This window comes from Oncorhynchus clarkii, chromosome 7 (assembly GCF_045791955.1).
Source record: "Oncorhynchus clarkii lewisi isolate Uvic-CL-2024 chromosome 7, UVic_Ocla_1.0, whole genome shotgun sequence".
NCBI classification, from domain to species: domain Eukaryota; kingdom Metazoa; phylum Chordata; class Actinopteri; order Salmoniformes; family Salmonidae; genus Oncorhynchus; species Oncorhynchus clarkii.
In genome coordinates this window covers 13043095-13060134 of record NC_092153.1, presented here as the reverse complement: position 1 = coordinate 13060134, position 17040 = coordinate 13043095, and the positions used below count along the sequence as shown (strand labels likewise).

Below are 17040 nucleotides of genomic sequence, written 5' to 3'. Positions count from 1 at the left end.
AAAGCATATAGATATTATCTCACATTTCTTTTAGACTAACATTTATTTATCAACAGCGGAGATTTGTACAAACCTTGCTGTCTGTCTCTCCGACATTTGCAATATTGTTTCAATGTTGAAATTAGTTATCCAGTTGTCGCATAGTAATGAACATGTCAGGATGAGAGAGACAGGCAGGCACCTTTTCTCAGCCAGTCGAAATCATGAATCAGCATAATTTTTGTGTATTTCTATTGACTGGGTCACGTACATAGATACAGAACAGAAAGACTTAACTACTGGGTCACGTCTCAGGCAACCAAACCAATAAAACAAACTACCAGCCGGCTTGGGTAGCAACCCCGGATTTATGTCGGGACTATATCTTGTGGATGGAAGGATGAAATAGTATGAATAAATTAATCCAAATATATATTTTTATTAAAATATGTAAATTCTTATTTGAATATGTTGGTAATCCGTTGTATAAAAGTGATAATGCCCTCGAAGCTGGTGTTTGGAAGATATATTGGCATGCCTCATGATTTTTTATTTTCACCTTTATTTGTCTAGGCAAGTCAGTCGCTGCAGCTGTACATAGTCCATCAGTAAATAGCCCACCCAATTTACCTACCTCATCCCCATACTGTTTATATTTATTTACTTTTCTGCTCTTTTGCACACCAGTATCTCTACCTGCACATGACCATCTGATCATTCATCACTCCAGTGTTAATCTGCTAAATTGTAATTATTTGCCTACCTCCTCATGCCTTTTGCACACAATGTATACAGACTATTTTTTTATTTCTACTGTGTTATTGACTTGTTTATTGTTTACTCCATGTGTAACTCTGTGTTGTTGTCTGTTCACACTGCTATGCTTTATCTTGGCCAGGTCGCAGTTGTAAATGAGAACTTGTTCTCAACTAGCCTACCTGGTTAAATAAAGGTTAATTATTTATATTTTTTTAAGTTAAGAACAAAATCTTATTGACAATGACAGCCTAGCAACCTTTCAGGTACTGGCCCAACCCTCTAACCACTAGGCTACCTGCTGCCCCAAAACATGTATCAGAAGTTGAATGATGATGTGGCTGGAGAAACGTTTTTTTTTTCTTAAGTTCAATATCTTGAAAACTTGACTGCTGACATGCAAAACATTTTGGGAGCGTATCAACAGTGGACTAATGAAAAAAATACCAAAAGTTTGTTTCTGAGTGAAATTCCCCTTTAATGTCATATGCCCAAGTTCAGTAAAATGCCTTTCTTGCAAGCTCTAAACCACAAAATGCAGTAATCCATATCAATTTAGTGTTAAAAATAACACAAGGTATACCAAAAACACGTGAAATAAGAACACAAGAAGTAAGTAAGCTATGCAGTATACAGGGTCAGTTCCAATACCATATTTACAATGTGCAGGGATACTGGAATGATAGATGTAGATATGTATAGGGGTAAGGTGACTAGGCATCAGGAAATATGATAAACAGAGTAGCAGCAAAGTATATGATGATTGTATGTCAGTGTGTGTGTGTGTAGAGTCAGTATAAATGTGTGTGTATGTTTTGGGCTCCTGAGTGGTGCAGCGGTCTAAGGCACTGCATCTCAGTCCTAGAGGTGTCACTAGAGATCCTGGTTCGATTGCATGCTGCATCACAACTGGCTGTGATTGGGAGTCCCGCAAATGGCCCAGTGTCATTTGGGTTAGGTTTTGGCTGGGGTAGGCCGTCATTGTAAATAAGAATTTGTTCTTAACTCACTTGCCTAGTTAAATCTATATATTTTGAATGTTGTGTGTGTGAGCGAATTAATAGGGATTGGCGCTGGGGATTGATTTTGGGACTGGGTTGCAGAAGAACCTGACACCTCTGAAGACTGGCCACTGTATTTGCTGTAGGTATAGTTTACAAAGTCACGCTGTGTGAGGGAGGGCAAGGGTTAAAGTTCACGGCTGTCACGTGTACACACACACTCACACACTCACTCACTCACTCACTCACTCACTCACACACTCACACACATGCACACACATGCCAATGAGTATTAGGAAAGCCAGTGGGTGGACAGAAGTGCTGGTGAAAGGTCAGGGTTCATGACCCCTGGGGACTGGGGTTAAAGTGGTTAAATGGGACATGGGTGCAAGATGCTGCATTAAGATGCATTTATTTTTACCTCTGTGTGTGGGGGGACCACATGAATAGTAAACAAACAAAAATTTGACCAACTGGGGACATTTTGTTGGTCCCCACAAGGTCAAATGCTATTTCTAGGGGGTTTATGGTTAAGGTTACAATTAGTGGGTAAGAGTGCGGGTTAGGTTAGGGTTGGAGAAAATAGGATTTTGAATGGGACTGGATTTTTGGTTAGCTGTACAAGACTCTGTGTGTGTGTGTGTGTGTGTGTGTGTGTGTGCATGCGTATGTAACTAAGCATTTCAATGTTAGTCTACACCCGTTGTTTACAAAGAATGTGATGAATAACATTTGATTTGGGTGTTTGTGGGTCTAAGTGTGTGCAACAAATGTGTGTGTTGGGGACAGGCGCACGGCTGGCAGGTGCCCAAAGCCAAATGGTGGATGTATCGGCTCACAGTCACATCACACACACACAGTCACCCAGACCTCTATTTATACTGGGCCACACAACAGAGTGACTGACCACACACACACACACCACACACGGCTCTTGTCTTTCTGACCCATTTTCTTCTTTACCTATCTTTAACATTGAATGCATGTGAATAACGTCTCTGTCTGAAGGCTGAAGCCTTAGTACCTCAGTGTGAATAACTGAAAGTGACTGACTGTACAATATTAACAACCCAGACAGGAAACTGAAGGTCAAACCACAGCCTTTTCACTTTGTTTTAGGCAGTAGGTTGATCTTAGATCTGTGCCTAAGGGCACAATGATTTAACCCAGGGACGGGAAGTGATTCGTTTAGGGGTCAGAGTTCAGACTGTCGAACATGGCTCTGAGTGATAAACCTGAGTTTACTGTAGCCTCAGTGTGTATCAGGGATACAGCTATTTTCAACCTAGCTTCCTTTTCCGCTGAAAACCTGGATGTGGGAACTCCGTTCAGGCGTTTCTCTTACGCCTGCTACGTTCGGTTAACTTTATTGTGACTCCTGCCGGTCGGTCATCAAACTGGTTCCCAAACGTTTACTCGCTGTCCGTGACCCAGCCAAAGTCTTTCAGGAACATATTCAGATTTCTGTCAACTAACTCGTTTAAATGTAATTCAAAGGAAAACGTTAATGGCCCACAAGTAGGTCCCTGGCCCACCCACTTCCACTATTACTGTTGAATAGTCATGCAAGCAGATTAAATTAACATGGAAGCAAAGCGCCATCTAGGGTTTATATAGTGAACAGGCGTGTGATGGAGAGGTTTTTTCAAGTAACATTTTATTGGTCACATACACATGCTTGCAGATGTTAATGTGAGAGTAGCGAAATGCTTGTAAAAAACAATGGGTGCAAAAACCTGTGTTAAGTCATGTGCAGCTCAGCAAACACAAATGCACACACACGCACACAGCATCATATCCCTCCCACACACACAGGAAAAGGAGGTAAGATGTGTGGAAGCGAGGGCTTCAGATAAGTGTTGCTTTCAGCATCTTTGTTCCCTGCATGCTATTCGTTGGTGCCGTGCCAAAACCACCGCCAAGAGGCCTCAGCGATGTAACAGGAAAACAATTGATTACATGAGAGCTTTACTCAGAGATGTGAATACAGAGAATGACTCAAATGCACAATGATGTGAATGGAAACATTTTCAGAACTATTATTATCATCTTGCAATTGTTAGCTATCAGACCTGGGTTCGAATACATTTGCATTTTAATTATTTGTATTTTAAATACTTATTTCCTGTGTATTTGAGTATTTTCAAATAATGCTGCCCATCAATGACTATGTGCCTGTAGTTATTTAGTTATTGACAACCACACAGACATCAAGTTAAGGTCACTACTTCAAGAGGAGGTGGATAGATAGGTAGGCTACAACTCAACATAAAAACAATGAAACAGAATTTTGAAAAGGCATTGGAAGAAAAGAACACTGTGTGGGTATTTTTCCCTTCCTTTTCTATTCTATTCTTTAGATAACAACATTTTCAACATCTACAACATGTAGACTGCTGGAACTCCTTTCCTTGGATCAGAGAGTATATAGGCGAAACCTGTTTCCAGACTCATTGCCTGGCGGGGTGAGAGCCTTTCTTCCTAGGCTGGGGTAATGGTGGGGGCTGCTCCTCATCATCATCCATTGGTGTCTGTGGAGGCTTCCCTCGAGCCTGGGTTCTGGGTTGGGGCGCAGCCTGGCTGGAGGCTCTGGCCGTGGGCCAGGGGCCCGTGGAACCAGGTGGGGCCCCACCGGGGGGTCTCGGCCTTTGCTTCTGGCCTTCTGGGTGAGAAGAATGCTGGGTCTTGGTCAGGGGGGCTAGTCTCAACTCTCTTTCCTCTGTGAAGGAGAATGAACAGATGCAATGAGGGAGGGAACAAAATTAAGATACTGTAGACACCATAAATGTTTCTGTGCACAGAACACCAACACAATAGCCATAGACATTTGAGCTTTGGTCTGAAGCGATTACCTTCAAAGTGCATCTGGCTCTTGCGTCGGCTGAGGCAACAGCACACCAAGGTGATGATGATGAGGAGTACCAAGCCCCCTCCCCCGGCCAGGATGCCCACCATGGTCCAGAAATCCAAACCAAACAGTGAACGCAGATCACCCGATTTTGAGACATCTGAGAGGAGGGTGGGAGATGAGGGGTGGAGCAGAGAGACAAATGAGATGTTTTACTTTCTTTGTCTTTTTTATTTGTTGCGCCACCAATCTTAAACATTAGTCACTTTTTTCCTGAAAACAGAAGAAAACAGAGAGAAAAAGAAAGACAGAGATTCGCAGAGAATTGCAATTGAGCCCTTCAAAACATACTGTACCCTTGCATGTTGGTTTGATGATGTCACTTGTCTCCGCGCTGACCTCATTGACTGCAGAGCAGGTGAAGGTGTCCGGCTCTTTAAGTTGTTTCAGACCGATGATCAAGGTTGTTTTTTTCCCCCCATTTAAAGGCTCTCCGTTCTTTCTCCACTTGAAAGTCACTCCCTCAGTGTTGGTCAAGAAACAGGTAAAGGTGACGTCCTTATCAGAACAGGTGAATTTCACTGAGGGCTTGGAGACTTTTTCTGGAGAGAAACAAAATGGCCGCCATCAGTGTCTCTAAAGGAGAGGATACGGTACTTGTATGGTTGGAAAGAAAGAGAGAAGGAGACTTACCCTTCATACACAGGCTGAAGGACTCTTCTTTGATGCTTTTCCCGTCACTGTTGAACACCTCTGCTTTGTAAGTACCTTCGTTTGCCGACACCAGGCCTTTCAGTTGGAGAGACCCATCCTCTAAGATGTCCTCAGTCTTGCCTGGTTTGAACTTTCCATTCTTTCTTCTAAATATAACGTTGCCATTGTGTTTCCAGGTTATTTCTTTCGACCTCAAGTCAGTGTATTTCAGAGGGATGGAGAAGAAAGATCCATGTTGGAAATAATAATTGCATGAATCTGTGATAGAAGAGAAGAGAAGAAAAGAGATCAGAATAATGATCTGTTGTTGCTGACGGTAACATACTTTTATTACGTTTTGGGGTCAATAAAGAGTTAGAAAATGTGATCTAATTCAAATCTTATTATTGACATTTTTGGTCAAGCATGTATTTACAGTATAAATGACCAACAATGGACAATTGTACTTGAAATGAACTTATTTTACTTTGAAATGTAGCATGCATAATGCATGCTACATTTCAAAGTAAAATAAGTTCATTTCAAGTACAATTGTCCATTGTTAGTTTCTCATCATTTGTCAGTTAGGACAACTACTAGGCAAATATGCTCTAAAACAGCTTCTACCAAGTGTTTTTAACTTGGATCAAATTCAAATAATGCTACTGTATGAAAATATGTGTTCAACTGGCTGGGTTAGCCACAGTAACCCAGATCATTCTATTAAATCTTCCTGTTTTTGTGTACTGGGTGTTTGAAACAGAACATGTCTAAAACCACAACTGTCTGAAAGGCCACAGATACTACAACAGGACCTCTTTAAAACAAATGGCCGATCTGGGGACAATCTCATAGACACAGATGGTCAGATTAAGCCTTCCCCTTGAGTAAATAGGATGTTAATCTTGGTCAAATGACCGATATCTTATACATTTATATATCAATGGTAGTTGACATCAAATAAATTACATTGGAATGGAAAAAACACTTAAGTAAAGAAATAAGTATTGTCCCACATAAGGATCTTAAAATATCTAAATAGCATTTACAACATCCATACAAATCATTCTAATAATGAGATAAAATTGCAATATCAAATCATGCAAAGGAAGTTGTTAAAAAAATAGATGACATTGTTACATTTACAAGATAACACAGAGGCACCACAGAAGAGACATTTTCAGTCATTTTTCATGCCCATGTCATTGTTCATTTTCTACCTAACATTGCTCAAATCAATTGTGATCAAATGTACAGATTCAATAGCAATCCATGAATGTGACCATCAATGGGTAAGAAATGTTTATTTACCAGATTGACCCTATTTGATGATAATTTAAATGAAAAGTATGCTATTTAAAATCAATAGACATCCTCTTCTCAAATAACTGATCCAACAATTACTCATCTTTTTTTACTGTAAAAACAAACAAACAGACTAAACAAAACATCCTCAACCAATCCACAGGCTTGTGGGGGATAGATGGAGAGAGTCTTACCTGCTGAAAGAGAGAGAAATCCATGAAGGACAAGGAATGCCAGTGGTAATGTACAGGCCATTGTGTTGTTACTACATGTACTGTGAGAAAAATGTATAGGTTTCAGTTTAGTTGTCAGACTCTTTCTTGTGTCTCACTGTGTGTGTCTCAGAAGACGAAATGATCCAACCAGCAGGCCCTGTATGGATCTACTCTCTCAGCAGTGCAGAGATGCCATATCTTAAAATAAGCTTCAAACAAACTCTTCATCTTCTCATCAGTATCAACACAGGCATTTTCTCAGGCACATCCTAAACGTAACAAAACGTTCTTATAAAATTCCTGCCAAAATATACATCTAGGCTACATTCATTGTGTGGCATTAAATGCCACAAAACTCCATTTTAGGACATTCTCATAAATTATGATGATGTAAGAAAAATAAGTACATTAGTCATATAAATTGACTTATGATACTGGTTTCAGATCAGCTTTTCCTAGCTCAACCTATACGCTAGGTCACCGTACAAAACGGACCCTGGGTCTGTGCTTAAGGGTGGCAAGCTCATACACTGTAGTCACTTACCAATTCAAAACTGAGCCCTATATACCTGCTCAGAGTAGATCTGAAAGGATTGGACAAATCCTGAAAGCAATATGGCAGAACGTGTTGATATCTTTCCTTTCCTCTGTCTACCAGAAGTACCCAGGTGTAGGTGACTGGGCTTGAATTGGAATAGGCCAAGCCAGTGAACAACAGTTTTCATGGATTGTAGAACTATGCTGACATCTAGTGTAACTTGCATCACGTGCACTTTGGGAATTCCAATTGCCTTTTGTCAACTTGAAACAGTCAGTTTACCGGTAGTTTTAGTCAGCCTATGCTACGAGAGAATTTACACCTTGCGGGTGTGATGAGATAACTCGATCCGGTGGAATACGACCATACGAACGCTTATTTCAGCGAGCGCTTCGTAAACCACGCCATAGTGGGCAGAGCCAGGCATGTTGGACCGGGACGACTTTTAATACAAAAAGCCTATAATGTTACAGTCGGTCCGCCATGGTTCTGTGTAGCTAATATATTTTAGACCAGTGTATTTTAGTTAATTTCGTTTGACTTAATACGTAAAATATATTTGAGTAGTAAACAGGGAAACAACAACGAGTCCCAGACAGTTCGCAATAGAGCATGCCATCGTTTACTACCTTAACTATTGGAGTCATCTAGTTACCTGGTTATACGATGAGCTCGTTGACAAAACAGACCATGGTGGGCCTTTTTACACGAAGATGTATTTGTCAAAGGCCCGCGGTGGGTCTGTAAACTACGCGATTGTATTGGAGAAAGGTTTATAGCGTTGAATGTCACCTATTCATTTACTGTTATAGTATTTCAAAGTGACAGCCATGGAAACTTAATTGTATTCACTTTGATAGAACATGCTGTTTTTTCTGCCCTACTGTGGCGTTGTTTGCCTGAATTATTTGAATTTCCTGGTGACCACAACAAAACTACTTATTGTTTTCAAATAGATATAGAATAGAACATTGAGTTTTCTGCCTGAGCGTGGCACTGTTTACTGCAATTTTCTGTATTGTCTTTTAATCAGAACAAAACGTTTATTTTTTTACTCAACTAGAGATTGAAATAAATGGTGTTTATTTAAAAAGATGCGCTAGGCTGACATGGACTGTTTCCTCACCTGACATGGACGGTTTCCTCATGATGGTTGTTGGTTATTTACCAGGTAACAAGTCTAAAACGAAACAAGGAATGACGCCATAGACTCCTTATTTTACTCAACTAGATATTGTTACTTTGAAAAGATTGGCCTGGATGACATGACAAATACATTAAGGGAAAATGATCTACAGACACAGAGGATGATTATATTTCTACACATCTCTTTATGTTATTTGTTATTGTTATTATTATTATGTTATCTATATCTTTTTTTTCTTTTTCTTGGGCCTCTATAACTATATCTATAGTTTTTTTGTGAATTGGATTGATCCCCTCTACCACACGGAACCCCACTAATCCTACCGACGGAAACGCACGAGGTGGCTAATAACAGACCTCCATCCTATGCTAGCTTGCTACCGATGGCCCGACTAGCTGTCTGAATCACCGTGACCCCAACCAACCTCACTACTCACTGGACCCTTTTGATCACTCGACTAAGCACGCCTCGCCTTAATGTCAATATGCATTGTCCATTGCTGTTCTGGTTAGTGTTTATTGGCTTATTTCACTGTAGAGCCTCTAGTCCTGCTCACTATACCTTATCCAACCTTTCAGTTCCACCACCCACACATGCCATGACATCACCTGGCTTAAATTATGTTTCTAGAGACAATATCTCTCTCATCATCACTCAATGCCTAGGTTTACCTCCACTGTATTCACATCCTACCATACCTTTGTCTGTACATTATACCTTGAAGCTATTTTATCGCCCCCAGAATCCTCCTTTTGCTCTCTGTTCCAGACGTTCTAGACGACCAATTCTTATTGCTTTTAGTCGTACCCTTATCCTACTCCTCCTCTGTTCCTCTGGCGATGTAGAGGTGAATCCAGGCCCTGCAGTGCCTAGCTCCACTCCTATTCCCCAGGCACTCTCTTTTGATGACTTCTGTAACCGTAATAGCCTTGGTTTCATGCATGTCAACATTAGAAGCCTCCTCCCTAAGTTTGTTTTATTAATTGCTTTAGCACACTCTGCCAACCCGGATGTTCTAGCTGTGTCTGAATCCTGGTTTAGGAAGACCACCAAAAATTCTGAAATTTTCATACCAAACTACAACATTTTCAGACAAGATAGAACTGCCAAAGGGGGCGGTGTTGCAATCTACTGCAAAGATAGCCTGCAGAGTTCTGTCCTACTATCCAGGTCTGTAAAAACAAGTCTCTCACCGTTGCCGCCTGCTATAGACCACCCTCTGCCCCCAGCTGTGCTCTGGACACCATATGTGAACTGATTGCCCCCCATCTATCTTCAGAGCTTGCTGCTAGGCGACCTAAACTGGAACATGCTTAACACCCCAGCCATTCTACAATCTAAGCTTGATGCCCTCAATCTCACACAAATGATCAATGAACCTACCAGGTACCTCCCCAAAGCCTTAAACACGGGTACCCTCATAGATATCATCCTAACCAACTTGCCCTCTAAATACACCTCTGCTGTCTTCAACCAAGATCTCAGCGATCAATTGCCTCATTGCCTTCATCCGTAATGGGTCAGCGGTCAAACGACCTCCACTCATCACTGTCAAACGCTCCCTGAAACACTTCAGCGAGCAGGCCTTTCTAATCGTCTGTCCGGGGTATCCTGGAAGGATATTGATCTCATCCCGTCAGTAGATGCCTTCCTAACCATCTTAAATAAGCATGCCCCATTTAAGAAATTTAGAACCAGGAACAGATATAGCCCTTGGTTCTCCCCAGACCTGACTGCCCTTAACCAACACAAAAACATCCTATGACGTTCTGCATTAGCATCGAACAGCCCCCGTGATATGCAGCTGTTCAGGGAAGCTAGAAACCATTATACACAGGCAGATAAGAAACAATACTGTGCAGCCGTATTCATTGACCTGGCCAAGGCTTTCGACTCTGTCAATCACCACATCCTCATCGGCAGACTCGATAGCCTTGGTTTCTCAAATGATTGCCTCGCCTGGCTCACCAACTACTTCTCTGATAGAGTTCGTTCAGTGTGTCAAATCGGAGGCCCATTTTATGCAAATAAGAGTCTTACAAATTCTTAGGAAATGACAGAGTGTTTAATTTTAATTGGGTATTAAAACATAGAGGAATTTGATTCCTGTAACAGTTTTACAGGAGATCCTCTGGAAACATGGTGTAAATAAGGCGGTGGAATGGGACAGTGCTGAGATATGGGAATTTCGGGATTTTAAAGGGAGGACATCCTTGAACACCACAACTGGAGAAATCACTATCAGACTGCTGACCAAGCAGCTCAGTGGGGTGTATGATTGGTGGAAAAATACAGACCTTTCAGCAGAGAGTGAAATTCGTTGTAAAGTCATTGTTTCCTTATTGGAAGGTCGGGACTTGTGATCCAATGATGGATCGGGACCTCTTTTTAGGTACTAGCTAAAGGCGGGGATGTAACACATTTAAAAAATGTAATCTTTATTTAACTAGGCAAGTCAATTAAGAACAAATTCTTATTTACAATGACCGCCTACCCCTAGCCAAACCAGGACGACGCTGGGCCAATTGTGCGCCGCCCTATGGGACTTCCAATCATGGCCTGATGTGATACAGCCTGGATTTCAACCAGGGACTGTATGACGGCTCTTGCACTGAGATGCAGTGCTTTACACCGCTGCGCCACTCGGGAGCAAAACATGTCAAAGGTTCAAACACAAAAAGGTTGCCAACGACTGTGTCATGTGTTAAGGTGCTGAACAAGAACCTTGGTTAGTCCACACTTTTTAAAGGCATTTCTGTTTCTGGTTATCTTTTTACTTCTCTTATAAGCAAACCCTATATGCGGCTCTCTCCAAACGTCAATAAGATAAGAACGCAAGGGACTTTTTTTTGTATATCAGATGGGAGAACTATGCAGGTTTGTGAGTAGAGAGAAACAAAGAGACAGTCACAGATAAATCTGACGTGTTTTATTCCATGGATCCTCATACTAGCTGCTTTTGGTGTCCTGGCCTTAGTTTTGTTTGTTGTTGGAGTATTTCTTATCTACAAGAAGTGTTAAAGGTAAACCCACATCTTTAAGTAATACTATGGGGGTTTTATTTAGCTTTTGCTCCTTTTAAATTGGATTTAATATGTCAGGATCAAATGATGATTTCAGGTCAAACACTATTCATTATGTTAAGTTTAGACTAAAGCTTCCCACTAGGCAGAAACTGGTTGAATCTGTTGTTTTTATGTCATTTCAACCAAAAATGAAATGTGATGATGTTCAATCTATGCCAAAACCGGATTGGATTTACAAGGAATTTCATGTTTTTTCACCCAACTTTGAACCTAAATCCAATGACATTGTGAAATGTTTTATTGATATCACGTTGAATTCAAGTTAGTTGACAACTCAACCAAATTAAAATCAAAACTAGATGTTGAAATGATGTCTGTGCCCTGTGGGAAATCTGTCACTTGAAGTTGCTTTTCGGTTACATAGATACAGATTGTTACACCAGATAATGGGATTTAGTCAAAGATGTTTGGTAACCATTTCTGGGAGTGACAGGCAGTAGGCAGTAGGAACCAGCCACTCTGAAGAGGACCCAGAGAAGGCAGTGGGACCAGCCACTCTGAAGAGGATCCACAGAAGGCAGTGGGAACCAGCCACTCTGAAGAGGATTCAGAGAAGGCAGCCACTCTGAAGAGGACCCAGATAAGGCAGTAGGAACCAGCCACTCTGAAGAGGACCCAGAGAAGGCAGTAGGACCAGCCACTCTGAAGAGGACCCACAGAAGGCAGTGGGAACCAGCCACTCTGAAGAGGATTCAGAGAAGGCAGTGGGAACCAGTCACTCTGAAGAGGACCCACAGAAGGCAGTAGGAACCAGCCACTTTGAAGAGGATTCAGAGAAGGCAGTAGGACCAGCCACTCTGAAGAGGATCCAGAGAAGGCAGTAGGACCAGCCACTTTGAAGAGGACTCACAGAAGGCAGTAGGGACCAGCCACTCTGAAGAGGACCCACAGAAGGCAGTAGGACCAGCCACTCTGAAGAGGATCCAGAGAAGGCAGTAGGAACCAGCCACTCTGAAGAGGACCCACAGAAGGCAGTGGGACCAGCCACTCTGAAGAGGACCCAGAGAAGGCAGTGGGACCAGCCATGCAGAGAGTGGGGAGAAGGAGAAGCAGCCATTACTGGAACAATAACCTGGGGTTAAAGTAGGGGACATGGTTAACCAGATCAAGCAGACCAGGGAGGGTGTGAGAACCAGAGATAGTTAGGGAGATAAGAACACATTACTGGACTATGACAAGGCAGTATCTACTGATAACATAGGTGGGACTGTGAGTAATAACCAGTTGAAACTAAACGACCAGAATCAGGGCCGAGGTTTCAACCGGCCTAAATATTAGATGAGGACACCGACTAAGGAATGTAGGAATGTGAAGACGGAGAGGGGGAGGGAGAGAGAGGAAAGTGAAGAAAGAAAGTGAAGGAAGAAGAGGGACTCCTCTCACCCCTTCCAAAGACCCCACAGATGTCACGTGCCAGCGATGGATACAGCCTGAACCACAATCTAACACTCCCAACAGGTTCAGGATAAACAGTGGGGGAACCGTGCTGACCAGGAGTTACATGAGGAAAGTGACAAAGGAAATGACTGAGACAGAGGGAGAGAGAGATGGAGAGGAAAGGAGAGATATCGATGGAGTGAGGGAGGGAGAGACAGAGGGAAGATGAGATGCAGCGAGGGGGGGAAAGGAAGACGAGGAGACACAGAAGGAAGCAAAGGAAGAATAGGGATATAGAAAATAAGAAGGTGACGACCAACAACAGGAGGACATCCACTCTGAGGTGGAGCCAGGGTCAGAGGAGCAAGAGGAGGAATCCAGCAGAGCCACACACACACACAACAGCCAGACTGACGGTCAGAGGTCTCCACCAACCCCTCGGAGAATGGACTAAGATGGAGCGTCCAGAGAGAGAGTAGGTGAAAGAACCTAACTTATCCCAAACAAACACCTCCATTCTAAATTCCCATACATCAAGACCCAACTTCTCCTAAAACAACGCCCCACCACCTCTTGCCCCAAAATCATCAAGTATAAGACACTCTCATGGCTATCATATGGGTGTAGAACAAGGAAGTGTGTTGGAAACAATGGGAACCCAGAGGAGCAGTAGTCAGGTAGACAGAGAGGGAGGAACACCTGGCCTATCAGGTCTGAGGAGATCCACTAGCTCAGTGTCAGACAGTACAGACACTCCTGATAGAAGCAGTCCAGAATTGTCAGCTGGTCTCAGAGCCACAGCATGTAGATAACAACATTATCTACTCCAGTAAACTACAGTTCAGGTGCACCTTCCGGACCAGTAGACACCAGCTCAGATACAGCATGTACACCAATTGAGAGTAGCTCAGATACTCTGTCTACTACATAGGGAAGTATAGGTAAATCCTCTGTACCAACAGAGACCAGTACAGCTACAGTCCCTGTACCAGAAAAAACCAGTTGAAAAGCACTTGTTGAATATATAGTTTGTTTGACAAATAGTTAGATTCTGTTCAGGGAAGGTTTCTCTTCAGTAAACTCATATCTCTTCTTGGTTATCATGTATGGCCTGTCATGTTAAGCCTAGGCTACTATAATGTTCACTATGTATACTGAACCAAAATATAAAAGCAACATGTAAAATGTTGGTCCCATGTTTCATGAGCTGAAATAGAAGATCCCAGAAAAACTTTAAAAGCTTTATTTCTCACAAAATCTTTGCACCAATTAGTTTACATCTCTGTTAGTGAGCATGTCTCCTTTGCCAAAATAATCCATCCACCTGACAGGTGTAGCATATCAAGAAGCTGATTAAACAGCCTGCTCATTACACAGGTGCACCTTGTGCTGGGGATAATAAAAGTCCACTTGAAGAAGTGCAGTTTTGTCACACAACACAATCCCACAGATGTCTCAAGTTTTGAGGGAGCATGCAATTGGCATACTGACTGCAGGAATGTCCACCCGAGCTGTTTCCAAAGAAACAGTGTTCATTTCTCTATCATAAGCCACCTTAAACATAATTTTAGAGAATTTGGCAGTACATCCAACCGGCCTCACAACTGCAGACCACCCGGCTCCCACTTGGGCATGGCTCCCTTCCAGGCCCACACATGGCTGTGCCCCTGCCCAGTCATGTGAAATCCATAGATTAGGGTCTAATATATTTATTTAAATTGACTGATTTCCTTATATGAACTGTAACTCAGTAAAATCGTTTAAATTGTAGCATGTTGCGTTTATATTTTGGTTCAATATATATTGTGAATTTTAATGAAATGATGATCGATACAGTAAGATGGCAAACGTGTTATAAACTCAGCAAAAAAATAAACATCCGGGCCTCCCGGGTGGTGCAGTGCTAGCTGTGCTAGCTGTGCCACCCACCAGAGACTCTGGGTTCGCGCCCAGGCTCTGGCGCAGCCGACCGCGAGCGGGAGGTCCATGGGGCGACGCACAATTGGCCTAGCGTCGTCCGGGTTAGGGAGGGTTTGGCCGGTAGGGATACCCTTGTCTCATCGCGCACTAGCGACTCCTGTGGCGGGCTGGGCGCAGTGCACGCTATCCTGGTCGCCAGGTGCACAGTGTTTCCTCCGACACATTGGTGCGGCTGGCTTCCGGGTTGGATGCGCACTGTGTTAAGAAGCAGTGCGGCTTGGTTGGGTTGTGTTTCGGAGGACGCATGGCTTTCGACCTTCGTCTCTCCCGAGCCCGTACGGGAGATGTAGCGATGAGACAAGATAGTAACTACTAACAATTAGATACCACGAAAAGGGGGGTAAAAAAAATAAGAAAAAAAGTCCCTTTTTCAGGACCCTTTCTTTCAACGATAATTTGTAAAAATCCAATTAACTTCACAGATCTTCATTGTAAAGGGTTTGAACATGCGTTTCCCATGCTTGTTCAATTAACCATAAACAATTAATGAACATGCACCTGTGGAATGGTTGTTAAGACACTAACAGCTTACAGACGGTAGGCAATTAAGGTCACAGTTATGAAAACTTAGGACACTAAAGAGGCCTTTCTACTGACTCTGAAAAACACCAAAAGAAAGATGTTCAGGCTCCCTGCTCATCTGCATGAAAGTGCCTTGGGCATGCTGCAAGGAGGCATGAGGACTGCAGATGTGGCCAGGCCAATAAATTACCATGTCTGTTCTGTGAGACGCCCAAGACAGTGCTACAGGGAGACAGGTTGGACAGCTTGGATCGTCCTCGCAGTGGCAGACCATGTGTAACAACACCAGCACAGGATCGGTACATCCGAACATCACACCTGCGGGACAGGTACAGGATGGCAACAACAACTGCCCGAGTTACACCAGGAAAGGACAATCCCTCCATAAGTGCTCAGACTGCCCGCAATAGGCTGAGAGAGGCTGGACTGAGGGCTTGTAGGCCTGTTGTAAGGCAGGTCCTCACCAGACATCACCGGCAACAACGTCACCTATGGGCACAAACCCACCGTTGATGGACCAGACAGGACTGGCAACAAGTGCTCTTCACTGACGAGTCACGGTTTCGTCTCACAAAATTATTGTCGAAGGAATGAGCATTACACCGAGGCCTGTACTCTGGAGCGGGATCGATTTGGAGGTGGAGGGTCCATCATGGTCTGGGGCGGTGTGTCACAGCATCATGGACTGAGCTTGTTGTCATTGCAGGCAATCTCAACGCTGTGCGTTACAGGGAAGACATCCTCCTCCCTCATGTGGTACCCTTCCTGCAGGCTCATCCTGAAATGACCCTCCAGCATGACAATGCCACCAGCCATACTGCTCGTTCTGTGCGTGATTTCCTGCACAACAGGAATGTCAGTGTTCTGCCATGGCCAGCGAAGAGCCGGGATCTCACTCCCATTGAGCACGTCTGAGACCTGTTGGATCGGAGGGTGAGGGCTAGGGCCATTTCCCCCATAAATGTCCAGGAACATGGTGTAGTCCATGAGGAGGAGATACACTGCAATACTTAATGCAGCTGGTGGCCACACAAGATACTGACTGTTACTTTTGATTTTGACCCCCCCCTTTGTTCAGGGATACATTATTCAATTTCTGTTAGTCACATGTCTGTGGAACTTGTTCAGTTTATGTCTCAGTTGTTGAATCTTGTTATGTTCATACAAATATTTACACATGTTAAGTTTGCTGAAAATAAAATCAGTTGACAGTGAGAGGACGTTTCTTTTTTTGCTGAGTTTATGTTTTGAGGAAAATATTTAATATTGTCAATGTTTTAGTGTGCATGCCATATAGGCCTGTGAATGAATGGCTATAGGCTGGTGAGTTAAAATCTCTCTTACACTCAGTGGACAGGAAAGCAATTAAATTAACTATAGTTATTAATTTACATTTGAATATGACAGTATTGCCAAGTTTTGTTACATTATAGCAGAGATTCTATCAATTCTAAACTAGATATATGGAATTCTGTGCGTTGCAGCCAATTATACACACAGGGAGGCGCCAAAGACCAAGACTTGAAGAAGGAATATTCCAGAACTGGTTAGAAAAAAATGCTTATTAAAGTTATTATAACATATAAACAATAA

The 17040-nt window shown here is 42.8% G+C and overlaps 1 protein-coding gene across 1 annotated transcript; it reads right to left on the bottom strand.

The window, feature by feature from the left end:
* Positions 1–4186: 4186 nt before the first annotated feature.
* Positions 4187–6837, bottom strand: LOC139414092 (T-cell surface antigen CD2-like). Its single transcript, XM_071161973.1, has 5 exons — positions 6777–6837; positions 5278–5556; positions 4941–5186; positions 4589–4744; positions 4187–4455 (listed from the first exon to the last, which is right to left on the bottom strand). The coding sequence occupies exons 1-5, from the start codon at positions 6835–6837 to the stop codon at positions 4187–4189; spliced, it is 1011 nt and encodes a 336-aa protein (XP_071018074.1).
* Positions 6838–17040: the final 10203 nt, after the last annotated feature.